This window comes from Neopelma chrysocephalum, unplaced genomic scaffold (genome assembly GCF_003984885.1).
Source record: "Neopelma chrysocephalum unplaced genomic scaffold, ASM398488v2 Primary Assembly neopelma1_24, whole genome shotgun sequence".
Classification (NCBI taxonomy): Eukaryota; Metazoa; Chordata; class Aves; order Passeriformes; family Pipridae; genus Neopelma; species Neopelma chrysocephalum.
Window position 1 is genome coordinate 31,329,834 of NW_020897693.1, and position 15,966 is coordinate 31,345,799.

Here is a 15,966-nt window from a genome sequence, read left to right on the forward strand (position 1 = left end):
AAATGAGGTGATCATTTGACTTATCTGTCTTTATAATTGTTTTGATTTGCAGCACAAGTAATTTTACCTTTTGCATCAGATTTAATCCAAACATCGTCTTCAAACCTGAGTGCCCCAAAAATGGGAAGCTTTCTTATTGGTGGTAACTGGAGGTTCTCCGAGGGGTTTTTTTACGCAAGTATGATACTGGACATATACACAATTGAGCACATCAAGGCAAAGTTTTAATAGAGCACTGTCTAAGGAAGCAGCAAATTAGGGGAAGTAGGTTGCTGATGAAGGGCAGGAGGAAGAATACATTACTTTGTAGCAGGCTGAGAAATCTCAGAATATCTCCTTGCAGCAGGCTGGGTAAAGCACCAGGAGCCCCTGTGCAGAACTAGACCGAGAAGTCACTGTTGTGAAGATCAAGATGGCAATTTAGCAGTGCAGGGGAAAAGATCTTCTGGAGTTACAGCCAAATGTCACATGGAAAAGCACCTGCAATCATCTGAACACTGCAATTTTTTTAGAGTGAGAAGGCCTTTGCAGGGTAGAAACAGTCCTTGGTAGCCTCAAGAAGTGTTAGCTGGAATTGCTGCGATCAGTTATGACAGCAATCAACAGTAGGTAACATGACCAGTGTTAGATATTACTTATTTGAATACAGATAAAACTTGGAAGAGACAAGATCGCTGCACAGTAAGGCTTAATTCAGTGGTTACATCAATGATTCAAAAATCATAAACAAGAAGTGTAATCTCCTAAATCATTAAGTACTAGATTACCAGTGCAGCAGCATGTTGGGCAGGACTCCAGTGTGGTTTGGTGTCCCCAGAGACCTGTTCCCTGCACATATCCATAGAAGAATCTTCACTTCTAGACTGTGACAGTTGCAGGGACGGCCAGTTGTGGGGCACCTGGTGACTGCAGCAAGCGGAGTGGGGCTGTTTGGGGTCTAACAATCTCTGCCTCCCTATAACTATACATGTAAGTTCAGGCTGGTTTTCAGCTGCTTCTTATGGTTCTTATCTTTATGGTTTCTAATGCCTGTATTTGCTAAGATTGCTCTAAGGTTGTCTTTCTTTATTGTTAATACTAACATTGAAGTGCTCTCTCCTACAATACTTTAAATCTCAGCCTCTGCAAAAGAGTCATCCAGCACTGGGTGCAGGGGCAGTGGCCCCACCCCAAATCCCTCACAAAGAAGATTGCTGGCTCACATCTGTCACGTGGGCTGCCAGACCAAAGCAACACAAGCTTTCCAGCATTGTTAAAGGCTTCCAGAAGTTAAACTTCCAGCAGGTGAACCTGATACTGCATATGCCAGTCAAGGTGATCACCTCCCTCCTAATACAGGTGAAGGGACTTGGCACAACATCACTGCACTGGTGTTGCTAGCTGACACCTAAACCCAAACAGCCAGTATCAGCTTGACTGCAACCACCACAGAAGGCTATAGCCAGCATTTGAAAAGGCCTTCTCCTTCTGACCTCATCCTCCTTGGGTAGGAAGGGCTGCTTCCAATAACAGCAGTCACTGTAAGGATTGGTTTTCTGCATTTTTGACAGCCTGTGGTGACCAGGAGGTGAGCAAGTTGTCGTTGAGGAAATGCTGAGATTTCCTGGAAGAAGGTCCTTTGGGTTGGAGTCCAAAGGAACTGACCCCGTGGTTATTAAAGAGTTGCATTCAAAAAGCATCAGGAGAAATTGCCTAGGGTAGTTACTCATGAATGAAAGGGGCAGAATTTGCACAGCAGGAAAACCATCTGGTAGAGCAGTATCTGGATCCATGCCAGGGCTAAGATCTATTGGAGCTACCAAGAAGGAGAAGACTTTCACTGTTGCATCTTGTTAAAATGCTACTCGGAGGACAGATGCTGACCTTGGAGCTCAAGGAAGCCTATTTCATATTTTCCTGAAGAGCCTGGTACAGCCTGATTAGTTTGAATCCAAGATGAAGCTGTTGACCCTATCCATTTTGACACCTTTGTGAAAAACTCCTGCTTGGAACCCCTGACAGATACTGTACTGCCCTTACCCTGGTCATAACAGGGTGATCATGGTAAGACATGGGTTTGTTGGGGGAAAAAGGTGGATGAAGAGCATGAATGTTTCAGCCCTTAAGACAAAGAGGGAGATGGGAAGCAATTCCCCTTTTTCCAAAGGCCAGCAAAAAAAAACCATCTTGACATAGCTCAGAAAAAGCGTCGCTAAAGTTTGAAAAAGCTTCAGTGAAAGTACCAACTCAAGCAGCCTGCTGCCAGGAACAGAGGGCTTGGTTCATGCCCTGTGAGCACCACTAAAGCCAAGGACAGTCAGATGAGCACTGCACATACAGCAGACATGAGTATTTTAAGCACAGCTGCTCGAAGGAGAAGTGGGTACTTTCCTGTATTTTGCCCTCAGTGTGTGTAAGCGAGGCCTTTGGCTTGCAAAACTAATGGCAAATTGATAACTTTGCTCATTGCACAAGCATACGAACACCACTGTCACAAGCAGATATTTGGGTTAAACTGCTCCCACTTGCTCTACCCAAAATCTGTACTCAAAATTATAGTTGTGTTGCTGAGGGGAAGCCATTGAATGAAATAGCCTTGGAGAAAGAGCAATAGGAATGAACAGCTGGGAGTAGGTTTGGGACAGAAATTATTTAAATTGCATCTGCCACAAATGGACTTGTTCAGCTCACCATGCCTCCTCCCCAAAAGGTACTCACATTTAAGTCAATGGGGACTATTCATATGAACAAGAACTAGCACAACTGTTTATGCAACCTGCTAGTCAGGACATTCACAACCCCTCAGGACAGGACAGATGCAGGGATATCAGGTGCCACTTACACCCTGCAAGGAAGTCTTCTGCTGCTCACATTCCTTACGGAATTTAGCATTCTTTGCTGTGGGAACAAGAGAGGTGTCGGCTCTGAACAGGAAAAGCTTCCACAGAAACTGTGAAGTATTAGCACACATTTCTGAACAACATCCCCCATCATTCTCAATTTTTTTTTTTAATTTTTAAAAAAACCCAACCCACAAATGCAACACTTCAAACCGATCAGTCTCCTGTCTATTGCCATCTCTTTCCTAGGCTCAAGGAAATGTCTATTCTTGCGACCTTTATGGCAATGTAAGCACTATAGCAGCCAAAGAAAACCCACAACTACATGGCAAGTAATTTGTTAGGTCTGGAGCGTATTCAAGTGTTAAAGCTCCGACACAACCTAGCACAAACACAGGGAGAAAAATTGCTGCAGCAGGAAGCCTCATGTTTCAGCTTTTGCTACCCCTCACTCCTACCCCCAAACTTCTCCATACTTTTTCTCAGTGTGGCATATCTCCAGGTGGGGAGGACTGGTCTAAAGCTATTTCCTCAAACTGAGTTTAATAAATTTAAATTAATAAATATTGAAAGTAAACCAATTAAGGATAGTAAGGATAGTTTGAAGAAGCTGCTGGTCAATGAAACAAATCTGTGAGGTTTTACACTGTTAAAGATGCAAATTAAAGACCCAAACAACTTATACTACTTACATTACTCCTTACATACTGATGGACATTTGCATCTCTCAGAAACTAGGTATTGCAGTGGCTGCAGCTGCCAAAAATGCTGGCTGGGGTACTCACATCGGAACCTGATTCTGCTGTGTTGTCTCCAGCAACTTGTCCTTGTAAGGTAATGGGGAAGGTGGTGTAACAGTACAACTCAAAACGAAGTGCAAGCTCAAAATACTTTGAAAAAATGTCTCATTTTATTTGTACACTTGCAAAGTTGTATGTAGAAACTTAGAGTACAGTCCTGTAAATTTACTCATTGCTAGAAGAACTGTCAGGGACACAAGAAAGGTATTTATTGATTGATCATCAAGTTAGAGGGGAATAAACAAACAAAAAAGAACCCCGGAAAAAATTTAAAAAGTTATGGAACTCTTTCTTTTTTTTTGTTGTTTTTAATCCCCGAGTACAAATTTTATAAATACAAAACAAATTCACAAATTACTTTGAATACTAAATAAATATCTACTTAATAAACTCAGACTGAATACCTCCAGCCAGCACTGGTACAGTACTTAAAAAGATATGCAGTTGTACTCATTCATGTGTAGTGTTGAGAAGATATGCTCAAACAAGTTTTAAAAACACACAGTTTCTTCAACTGTGCTACAGCAGAAGATTTTCTCTGAGTTGATAAAGCCCTCAATACCACAGCTCCTACAAAATCTAGAGGATGAAAAAAGGTTATTTTGTGCAGGAAAAAACAAAGTACTTCTGGAAGATATCTGGACACATGAATGTATTAAAAATGTACAAAACCTCTGTAAACCAGTACTGTATCCAGTACATCTATCAAAATTATTAGACACTGAATAAAACTGTAGCAAAGGTAATCTTTCCTACGTTCTCCTGAGTGCTTAATATTACAATGAGAATATAGTGCAGGCCACACTTCAAGGTGGTTAAACAGTTGTTATTGCTTTAAACAGACATGACGACTGCGTAATTTAACAATTCATTTTAATGAATATTATAAATTCCCTCAAAAAATCCTTTGGAAGGCAGAGGTTAGATTCGTGACTTCTTTGCCGCAGGAGCGGTGTGGTCCACATTACCAGATGTGATTGGAAGTCCAAGCTTTTGAGCCTGAATGTGGAAGAAAGCTTGAAGTCTAGTTCCAGCTTTTGCTTCACTCGTGTTACGAGGGTTGTATTCAAAGCAGTTTGAAAACATTAGCTCAATGTCTTCAATGAATTCAGCTAGTAAGTAGAAGGAAATAAATTAATTTAGTATGTCTTAAGTCATCAGAGAACAGTATGCTAAAGCAGTATGACACCACTGAATTAGTACAGTGATCCTACATAGAATTGCAACACAAAAATGTCTTTACATGTGTGTCGAGTTCCTATCATTGTTTCGGTGCAGTGCCATGTAAGCATTCTTAAATTTCACTGATTATCAAAACAGGAAATCAAATCAAACAAGAACATTTTCTAATTATTTCATCAGTGACACTCACTGACATCAAAGGCTTGAGAAATTACCAGTTGTTTCACAGCTGCTCATTTCTTATCTATCTTTACATCATGTATTTTGGTAGTAAAAGAACTATGTTCAACAGATCTTATTTAAAAAAATGTTAGTAACTGCTCTTTAAAAAAACCCAAAACACACCACAAACCCCCAAACCAAGCACAATTTCAGATTTCTAATCATCTGACAAACCCTATTTTAGGACAAGAATTTAAAGTGAGAGAACATGGTTCAATATTCCTTTCAATAAATAATACTTACATGCTAACTTATATTCACATTTATTCACTTTTTCACGGATTATATTTAAGGCAATAGGTTTTTTGATGATATCATAGTAGTCTGGTACCTAAAAAAAACAAACAAAAAGATTCATAGACAAAGAAATGGAAGCTTAAAATTCTACCTATGTTAATCAAATCATGTATTAGCAGAAAGCATGTTTTGTTTTTAAAGAAACAGAGGAGTCCTAGGCAACCACCTTCATTTCCTGATTTGAATACTAGTTTTCAGGTATTGCTTTTTCATTTTTTGCTTCATTAAAATAGCAGACCACAACAACCATTAGCCAGCAATTCAATGAATAAATCTAATCCTAAATACCCTGTGAACAACTGTAAGAAAATTGCATGACCAGATAAGCATTATGGTGTTCCAGTTATTCCCATCTGTCAAGCACAAAAATTATTTCCAAGATTTTAAAATTTTTCATTTTCCTGTAACATATTACAATATTAAAAGCTCTTTAATCATGAATAATGACAAATTTGACTCACTACTATTCATTGTTTTGAAGAAACGGAATTGAGAAATTCCATTTACTTGTGTTAAAGACAAGGTAGTGAACCCTTCTACAGCAAGCAGGACACTGTACACAAGTATCAGAGATAAAGAGCCACTAAGAACAATGTTTATGGAGGAAAAGGACTGCCTAACTTTTAAGTGCACTGGTCATTTGGATCACAAATTTTGAATTCCAGTAAGCATCAAGCTTAGGGTGATTGTCACACTCACAAAGCAGGGCAGAGGAGTAAAAGAAAAAGGTATCTGATCCAAATGTGACTTCCCCCGCCCTCCCAAGGAAAGATACCCACATGCACCATCATGTATGCTTTAAAACCAAGTTTTTGGTTATGGCCTGTAACTTTACTATCTATCAAGTGCAACCTGCAAATGAACCTAGAGAAAGAACTAGTAGAGAAACAGAATTAAATTGGCACATTTTTCTTTCCTTTCCCTTTAGGAGTGCTGTTTATGTGACTACTAAAAAGAAAGGTAATTTCCTCTTTCTGGCATGCTGTATACTGACCATTCAATGTATTCTTTACAGTCTTCATAGCAAAATGAAAATTTCTATCATGATGAAGAAAATCTGGTTCACTCAGGTATGGATTTTTCCTTCCAAACTATACAGACTACCCCTTAGTGATTGACTCAGGGAAACCAGAATGCACTGAAATCTAGCAGTTTCTTTTCAGGATCAAAATTGAGTTGAATTCTCCTTCTTTTCTTGCATTCACTAGATTCCTGCCCTTTCCAGCATAATTCCAGTACTCTGTTAGGCACACACTAATCTCCATTTCACTGAAAATTTCTCTCCTCCTCTGCCGCGCTTACATCTTTCATTCATGTTTGTACATCATTCTCTTTGTCCTGACAGATCAATCCTTCAACTATTTATAGACTTGATGATCCTTGTGGGTCCCTTCCAACTCAGAATATTCTGTGATTCTGAATTCAGAGTTTCAGGTCTTCATTTAACAGCTATCATTATTAATTTTAATAGAGCATTTAAGCACCAACCACTAGGTCCTGCAAGAATGTGCGGAGTTGCTCCACAGAGCTTGGAGAGGACAGGCACTTTGGAGGATCAGAAAGTCCCAGTTGCCTTACAACTGACAAGCCAGTGCAGCCTGCAGAAAAGCAGCTTCGGGAACTTCTATTGTATTAAAAACCTCTCAAGCAGCACTTACTTTGGGTACCCACTTTACCATTCAGTACTTTAAAATTTAAAGAAGAGGGAAATAAGAACGAAGGTACGAAATCATCTTCTTACTGCATTATAGTTAACATCAGAGTGAAATTGTTTCTATCTTGTTATTTCATTGGAGGTTTCTTCTCAGAATATCTTGCATAAATTGAAGATTAATTCAACTAAATTATCAATTAATAACAATAAGCTTACCTTTAGCAGTTCTGCGCCCTACTTGATTTGTTTGGATTTTTTCAAACCAAACCATTTCACATTTTTAAATGCTTGATGGAATGCATATTTAAAATTTTGCCAATAGCATGCCAATCATAGAAGTTATTTCTGGCACCAAATATCTGAGCTGAAATGCAAGAGTTCTCCTGAATCCCATTCCTTAGCTTTATCCCCCTGTTTGGGCAATGCTATAAATTCACAAGTTTTACTGGCAGCAAACAGGACTCTCAGCCATTATTATTCCCTCTACAGTTCTTTCAGTTACCTGGATTTTGGAAACCAGTTTCATGAAAGGCCAGCTGTCATCATGTCGTACCAGTTCCACTATGAGTTGTTCAAAAGCTGAGAGTTCGTGGACTCCCCCTTGACGTCCTGAACTTCTCCTGTTCAATATCTGAGGAGGTGATTCTGGAAAAAAAAAATGACACCCCACCAGATAAAAATAAAAGCCTGATAAGTAAAATTAAAAAAAAAAAGAAAAAAGAAAAAAAAAAAAAGTGAAATACCATTATTCTTGGGTACTAAAACTGTAGTTTAAGAGCCCAAGGCATGTGGTTTGGCTTCAAGTATTAACTATCCTACAGCCTTGTTATTTACTACTAAAATGTCTCTCTTGACATACAAAATGCTAAGTAACCAGGACTTAGCTGGGTGCCTCGTCCTTCACTGCATTAATTTTGGAAATTATTTTTTTTTCACTGATTTCCATCTTAAAACAATTTGTTAAACACTTAAAAAGCTCTATTAGAAAAAAACAGAATAAGCTGCCTACTCATAACTTTTACTTTCACAAAACCTCTATTCAGAGTGGTTTTATCTGCTTTCAAGAGTAGTCAGCAGGGTGGTTAAGGATAAGCTCAGAAATTTCCAATGGTGAAGGACAGAAATCATGCAGAATGCAAGGCTGCCACACTGGAGTGCAAGTCTTTTACACTCTTCAGTCTCTCACACTGGGTCCTCTTTGTTTTTAAAAGGTTATTGTATCTTTCTAAGTATTTCCCTACCATCCAAGTATTAGCTTAACAATCAAGGACACCGCTAGCCCTATAATAGAGAAACAACATTTTTCTTCTGGTAGCAGTTTCTTGTTGTGTGTGTATATTCCCAATTTCACTACCTTGCCTCTATCTGTGTTCTTCACTGTTTAACTTTAATAAAACAAAAGCATAAAAGCTGTAACTAAACACTTGATTTATGTGGGTTAAGGCATAAAATTACTTTCACATTTTCTATCCACTTATTAGCAGTTTCTCCATACTCTGTGCAAATATGGGATTTCAAATATGGACATGATAAATCTCCTTGGCAAATTAAATATTTGTTCTTTAGATGACTGGAAACTTTTTAAAGTTCACTTTCACTGCAAAAGAAAGAAACTGTCTCGGAAGCCAAAACTGCCTTCACCACTTCTAGTCTCCTTGCTCTACCACACAAATATTTTAGCAAGGAACAGAACGTGGGTTTTGTTGTGATAAAAACATTTCTCTAACCTGTGGATTGTCGTTTCCTGCCTCTTCTCTTGGGTTCAGTAACAGGAAGAGAAAGTTTTGAAGCAGAAACTGGATACTTCTTAAGCCGTTCACTGGGGTCTGCAGTATCAACAATTCTAAATCCAAGAGAGTTGGAAGGGCTGTTTTCCAGTGTGTTATCAGCACTCTTTCTTCCTCTTCGTCTTCTTCGGGGACCGAGTAACTCCACAAATACATCTGCTTGTAATGAACTTTGGCTCTGACGAGTGGTCCGGCTATTAAGTCTTAAAGTAGGTCTTGTCCCTGCTGAAGAGGCTGATTTTATGTTTCTTAAACCCCTTCTCGTAATTTTTGATGAAGATTCAGTTTGCTGACTCCGAGAAGCATATCTTGCCTGACGCTGGCTGTTCTGACTTGAGAATGGATTGTTGAGTTTGGCTGCTCTCATTTTTAATGGAAATTTGACCTGGGATCTTCCTTGCTTTGATGGGCTACAAAAAGTGAACAGTTATATTTATTTGTCCCCAAATTACATTCCTCCCTTTTCTGTCAGTTTGCTAATTCAGCATTTACAAAACCCAACCATTCAAGGTTGGACTGGTAACCAGCTGGATTTCAACCTGATGAAGTCAGTCATTCAATTACCATTATCTTAAATATTGCCCTGGGGTCTCTTAATTAAATATTACGTGGAGCACATACTTTAAGGAAAAGCTCAGAATACCAATCCCCTCTACAGCTTTTGCAATAGGAATGCATTAATCAGAGCAACAGCTATCAATTTCTTTAAATCGCTTATTTCTCACTGTAACTACTGTAACAACTCTAACTACCAGGATTTCTGAACATTATCATCAGCCACATAAATGAACTGCAGTTGTAAAACACTAAGTATAAGAGTTATGCTCTAGTCAAGGTTTATAACTAATACTCAAGACTCTCCTTCCTTTGCAAGAGAGAAAGAAGATCCCAGAGACAAACTTATTTCTCAAGGAGATACATGTTCTCTCCAACTACGGAATCTCAACTGTCAGAGCCACAGTTAACCTTGCTTCAGTCCATCTAAAAGACTGTACCAAAAAGAAGGAAAATACTCTGAGATCAGAAAAGTTTCCTTCAACTTTTATGTTGCTAGCGTGTGTATCAAATCACATTTTTATTGAAATTATCACTGGATTATTTAGTTTATTGTGCGGGTTTTTTTGGTTGGTTGGTTTTGAAGGGGGTTTTCTTGACTTGGGTTTGTTGGTCTTTTTGGGGGGGCTTGTTTGTTTGTTTTTGTTGGGTTTGGTTTGGTTTGTTCGTTGGGCTTTTTTAAACAGCTACAGCATTAGTCCTCAAGCCCTCCCAATATCATATGACCTCCGACAGATGACCTTGTCTTCCCTAATGTTCTAATACTTACTGAATACATCTAGTATACATACATACTGTATGCATTCAGTCCTCTAGAATTCAAAACTGTACAAAAACAACTCCAGGTTTTCTCCAGAAGATCTTTACTGTTTGAAACTCTCCCTTACTTTACATTCAAACAGTAGCTATACAGAACTGCAACTCTGATGGCCATCTCTCACCCACACATCCAAAGTTGGCATTTTTATCCTGAAAAGTGATCCCTAACTTTTGTTCATATTAAATCTTTCAGTAAGAGCCAAATTCATAACAAGCTGCCGTTTAAAAAAAACAACCAAACATCTTTGTCAGACTGGACTTTCAAGATACATGCTTATGCGAACAGTTATTCCACATAATAATCAAGATATTTTCATTTAACAGACATCTGTTTACCTTATCTCTTCCTCCTCTTGAGATTCATCCTCCTCATCTTGCTCTTCTTCATAATGCTCTTCCTCACTTTGTCCCATCTCATCATAGTTTGCCTCTTCTTCCCCTACTAGTTGTTCAGCAGTCTCTTCATCACTTTCCACAGAAGGCCTCTGTCTGGAGGAGAGGCGTCTAGAGCGCTGTTTTGGTCGGCACTCTGGACAAAACCAATCTCCTTCAGGAATGACCTAGAAACAGAAGAGGAAAAAAAAAATTAGCATTAGCAATATGCAATTAAGTTATAAAAACTACTCAAGTTCTGTGTAAAAAGGAAGCACTTCTTTTTCCTGAGATACCTTCAGCTTGGGCCTGATGCAGTAAGTGTGGTAGCCTCGATCGCAGCCATCGCACAGCACCATGCTTTCCGCATCGCCTTTCTTTCGACACACCTTACAGCGAGCATTGAGGATGGACTTGGACCAGATGACACTTCGATCCAGTGTGGACAGATGAAGGAAGACTTGGGACAAGCTGGTAGAAGAAAGAAGCGACTCTCTCCAGCGATCCAGAACTGTTTTATAGGACCGTCCACCATCACTGGCATCTTCCATTAAAAAAGGGGATTTTAAAAAAAAGAAAAACGACAAAAACCCCAGAATTATCAAACTGCTTTTTCAAAGATCCAGGTTATTCTAGACTACAAAGTAAAACTCTGACTGTCAAACAGACAGCAGTAGTAAACTGGGATAATATTACAACCTTTATCTTATCTCTTCAAGACTTGAATATTTTCTCCTTAGCTTCCAAGCTGCTGAAGCCTTTAAGATTTTACTCTTCCATACCTATTCAACTTAGAACTTGCACATACATAGGTCATGATTAAAACGTTAAAGTCTTACTCAAATGTCAACCTGGAAACCTAACAATTTGATTTATAATGTATAAACAAAGCTTACTTAAGATTACAAAAAAATAATCACATGTCCAATTTACTTTTCCTTGTATGTAAATTTTGAAATCCCAAAATATTTACATTTAAAGGAAGTACCTGAAACTTCACTGGCAAAAAACAGCTTAAAGAGCACTCCTCACCCACACATGCTTCAGTATAGTCTAGCAGAGAGCCTTTCAGCCCTATGCCCATGCCTCAGTGCCTTCATTCCTGCCCTGCACTCTGCCTTCAAAGAACCTGTGCATCTGTGTGATTAACCAGGTTGGGTGACTTGGAGTTGAAATAACTGTTTCCTCAATACTTTATAAGCAACGTAGCACACGGGAATCCATGGTACACATTGAGTGTCAAACCAAGTAAGACCTAGGATCCTAATTAAATTAGAAATAAATGGGGGAGACACAGGGGTAAAAAATTAGATTGTATTTTCAAACAGGTTTGGTTAGCAATCCAGGCCACGGAAACAGCCAGACAAACACACACACAGAATAGCATGGGGGGCAGACCAAACAGGAATGAGCAGCTGGGAACCACAGAAACAAATGGGCTGTTTGACGACCTAAGGGAAACAAGAAGGTGTAAATGATACCGTGCACTGCTGCTGCTGAGCAGAAAGTGAATTTCTTTATTAATGCTGAAAGCTATTTTTTGCATTTTAAAGTAAGAAGGTTTAAGGACAGGAAGAGACAATACAACAGTGCTTTTGATAATGGAAAAGTCTGCAGACTTCCCTTCTGAAAGTGATAGTCCAGTTACTACTGCATGATCTCTAGTGGATTAATGATGCACTCCAGTATATAATGCCTCCCTGCCTCCTGCACTAGTCACAGTGGGCACTCTGTGGAATGGCCTATGATGCACCTGTCTGCCAAATGATTTATTGTCAAGAATCAGAAGACAAAATATCTAATAACAAATAAAATGAAAGAACAAAAATGAGACTAATTATTCTCCTGGCAAGGCCCCTCTGCCTTCTCATCAACTGGCTGCCAGGATTTGTCTAATCCTGCATGCATTTGCATTAGCAGCAGCACAAGAGAAATGATGGGAGAAGGCAGAGGATAAACAGGCAACAAAGCTTCATAAATAAAATACAGCCACTCATGAACTGCAAATATAAAGCTGTATTTCCTAACATTTCCTATTACTTCGTCCTTAGGTTTCCTGTGTCAAGTTCAGTTTTCTGAGGATAGTGATTTTCACAGCACTGCAGTATATCTCAATGTATTTCTTTAAAATTCAGTTAAGAAAATTAAACCTGCTTAAAACAGATTTCTACTATAACTCTGGGAAAGACACTATCTTAAGCATACACAGAGTTTGACAAGTATTTCTTTTGCTGATAATGGCAGATTCAGCATTATTACTTTTATTTGGAGTTTACTTTTAGCCTGGATTGGTTCACCGATATAATTCATCACACAAGACAACAAATATACTGCAACTGCAGATTTGCAGGGCAAGTACAGATGGAAATTAGTGACCACGACCTGCTTCAGCATGTCCTGCCACTGAAAGAAACACACCAAATAACACCCACTGTTTTCAGATCCCAATTTGTAAAATAAGAATAACACCTCTCTCTTCCATCCATCATCTTTCTCATTTATATTGTTAACATGGAGGGAAAAACAGCCTCTTCCTTTGTGTCTCAGCAGCTCTACACTGCGCAGTGGGATACCCCTCCGTCACCTAAGTCCTCCAAGCCTTGCTACAATGCAAATGAAGTTGTTTGACAGATCTATGCACTCATCTATCAATAGCTAATTGAGTTGAGAGAAGGGGTTTCCATTTTAGTATTTCTAAAAAGGATATGCAGTTGCACAATGCTGTGAAGTTTAAAAAAAAACGAGGACATTAAAAGGAAGGGGGGGAAAAAAACGGGATTATATGAACATGCAAATTTCTGTCCCAAAGTGATAAAAAAAATACAGTTCTTTATTTCTGGTTGCAGAAACCTTTTTTTTTTTTTTTTTTAAATCTTTGAGCTGTATTTGTTTCAGTACCCATGTTTAAACCTTTGGCTTCAATACCACAATTCCTTCAATGTAAGGAACTGGCTACAAAATTATAAGAAAAAAAAAACAAAAAAGAAAACCTGATAAAATATTCAATGCTTTCTAATTTTTAGCAATACAAGTAACATTTAAAATTTACCATCTCTCTGACTAGTCTTGTCTTTCACTCTCTTCCTCCTTTCATAACCCCAGTGGTTCTTTTCATCATCTTCTGCATTACCTAACATTAAATTCATAGAGTTATTTCAAATACCTTTTTGAAGCATGGTAAATTATTTTTTAATTAATTTTTATATTCCATACTTGCATAGTCTAAAAACATAACTAAAACAGTAGTTACAAACATGTGCACGCAGAAAAGTGAAGGGTAAGAGAGTAATGTGCACAGAGGAATTGCATATTCCAGGATTTACTTTGACTCTCACTACAAACGAAGGCTTGAACTGAAAGCTCTGAAGCCTACTCTGCCTTACCTTTCTGTCCATCTCCGGTACAAATGGCTACAGGAGCAGATAATGACCACAGGTTTCTTTCTCAGCAAACAGCTTATGTGGTCTGTGCTACCATGAACCTCCTCAATTCTCAAAAAATGTAGCCAGTTTATGGGCACACTTCTCAAGGGCCAAGAGAACGAGCTCATCTGTCCATGTGAAACAACATGCTTTGGATACTGTTGTGCAGGAGTGTTCTTGAGTGTTAAAATGATTAAATTAACCTCCCAGGAAGGAAGAGCCATAGTAAACCTCATCTGCTTCAATTACAAGGTACATTCTTTGACTGCCTTCTCTGAAGAGTAAACAAAAATTCTTCATCATAAAAAAGCTCACTTCCACCTTTGCTGCCTCTGCTCATGAAACTCCGCAGGGAAGTAATGCAAGCATGAGAACAAAGTATGCAGATATACTAATCCCATCCCTGTTCAAAGGAAACAACTTTGACAGTAGAGAAAACAAAGATAATCAAAATCTAGAAAGAAAGGAATGGAATAAAGACAAGCAAAAAGAAGCAAAAAAGTTGTTTTGGGGTTTTTTTGTCCTGCAAGAAGTAGGTGGCACAAGTTAAAAAGGAGGTAAATGATTCCCTGTATCAGTCACAAAGGTCCTCCCATGAATTAGAATCCAACCTTTTGTATGAAAATCTGAAGGATGTTTAAGGACTGAAGTCCTGCATTAGTGCAGAAGGCAGGTTTTTTGGGAGGGTTGCCTCACTGAACTCCAGGGCAACCAAAGCACTTAATCATTTCATACCTCAACTTTAACATCTCTGTAATAGGAATGATGAGACCTACTTCTGCACTGCAAAGTATTTTGAAATGTGAGGTAAGGAAAAGTAAACTTGTATCAAAAGAGAAGTAAAATCCGCGGTAAAAACTGCTTGTATTTCTACCTTCTCAAATGTAATTTTTATCTGAAAAGCAGCACTTAAGAGTTTCCTTCAAACAGCTATTTAAAATTAAAAAAAAGGCTTTTTTACATCTTAACTCATAAATTTTTGCAGAAAAACAATGTACTGCAACTGCACCCCCTCCTTTTCATGCTTCTCCCCATACATTACCTCAGTTTGTACTGAAGGAAGAAAAACCAAATTTTCATAGCTAATGTTTAATGAAAAGATTTCTAAAACACAGTACAAAATTAAGAAATGCATACAATTCAAATCATGTTACATTTAATCACCAGACAACAGAAGATCAGCGACCATATAGCAGCTCTGTGAGGCCAAGGGGGCCATTTCTGGGGTTTCCAGATCTCCTTTTGCATCACTATCTTCTGTGTCAGTCTTTCATTGCTCTTCCACTTGAACATTTGGTATGCACCTCAACTCTAAACTTATCAGAATCACCAGTGAGGCTCTTGGCAGCCTGATAGAGCCTCAAACAAAAACAGAGGAGAGAGGAACAGCTGGTCCTTTTATTGCTGTGCCGGGTCCCTTTGTCTGCTCTGCACCCTGGAGGCCACCAAGATAAACCTGCTAGTGACTGCAGGGAATTTCCCTGTGCTGGCTTTAGGACTAGAAGCCATAAATGAAAACTAAAAATTGTTAAGTATGGCTCCATTCCCTAATAGGAACAGAGCAGAATGAAGTGGGGGCAGAGAGGGCAAAGAAACTTCACAGTGAAAGCAACAACTGGAATAATGACAAAGACAAAGCACATTCAGTTTGGTTTAAAGCAGAAAAGCAGGGGCACTCTTTTTTACCACAAGTGTTCCCCTGTACTCCCTACAGAACTCCCAGCACTTGAGTGACTTCCAGTGTTTTTACTTCAGTGGTAATTAAATCAGCCTAAGAAGTTGAGATTATCAAGTTTAACATTAGAAACAGATATGCAAGGCATTTCGTCTAGAGGGTGGTTCCCTTAAATAGTTAGAACAACTATTTAAAAAGACACTCCTGTTAGAGAAAGAAAAAAAAGAATGTACAGACACAATGATCTACATAAAAACAGTGACACAAAACCAAAATTCCACAAACCAAAACCCAGTGGTTACAAACTTAGACCTAATTTCTGTTATCAGAATACTGTTGAACACTTTCTAAAGGAATCAGAG

At 38.6% G+C, this 15,966-nt stretch overlaps 1 protein-coding gene across 5 annotated transcripts in view; it reads right to left on the bottom strand.

Annotated features, from left to right (window-relative positions):
- Positions 1-3,707: 3,707 nt before the first annotated feature.
- The window catches only part of BAZ1A (bromodomain adjacent to zinc finger domain 1A), a 67,382-nt gene continuing 55,123 nt past the window's right edge, over positions 3,708-15,966 (bottom strand). For 3 of the 5 annotated variants that reach the window (XM_027670624.1, XM_027670640.1, XM_027670613.1), the window contains 7 exons: positions 13,557-13,637; positions 10,804-11,051; positions 10,472-10,695; positions 8,702-9,171; positions 7,477-7,619; positions 5,267-5,354; positions 3,708-4,731 (listed from right to left, as the gene is read on the bottom strand). In XM_027670624.1, the coding sequence (XP_027526425.1) occupies positions 4,541-4,731; positions 5,267-5,354; positions 7,477-7,619; positions 8,702-9,171; positions 10,472-10,695; positions 10,804-11,051; positions 13,557-13,637 (1,445 nt within the window). In that variant the 3' untranslated portion in view covers positions 3,708-4,540. The remainder of the gene's footprint in view (positions 4,732-5,266; positions 5,355-7,476; positions 7,620-8,701; positions 9,172-10,471; positions 10,696-10,803; positions 11,052-13,556; positions 13,638-15,966) is intronic. The other 2 variants (XM_027670635.1, XM_027670646.1) reach the window with 1 other exon arrangement.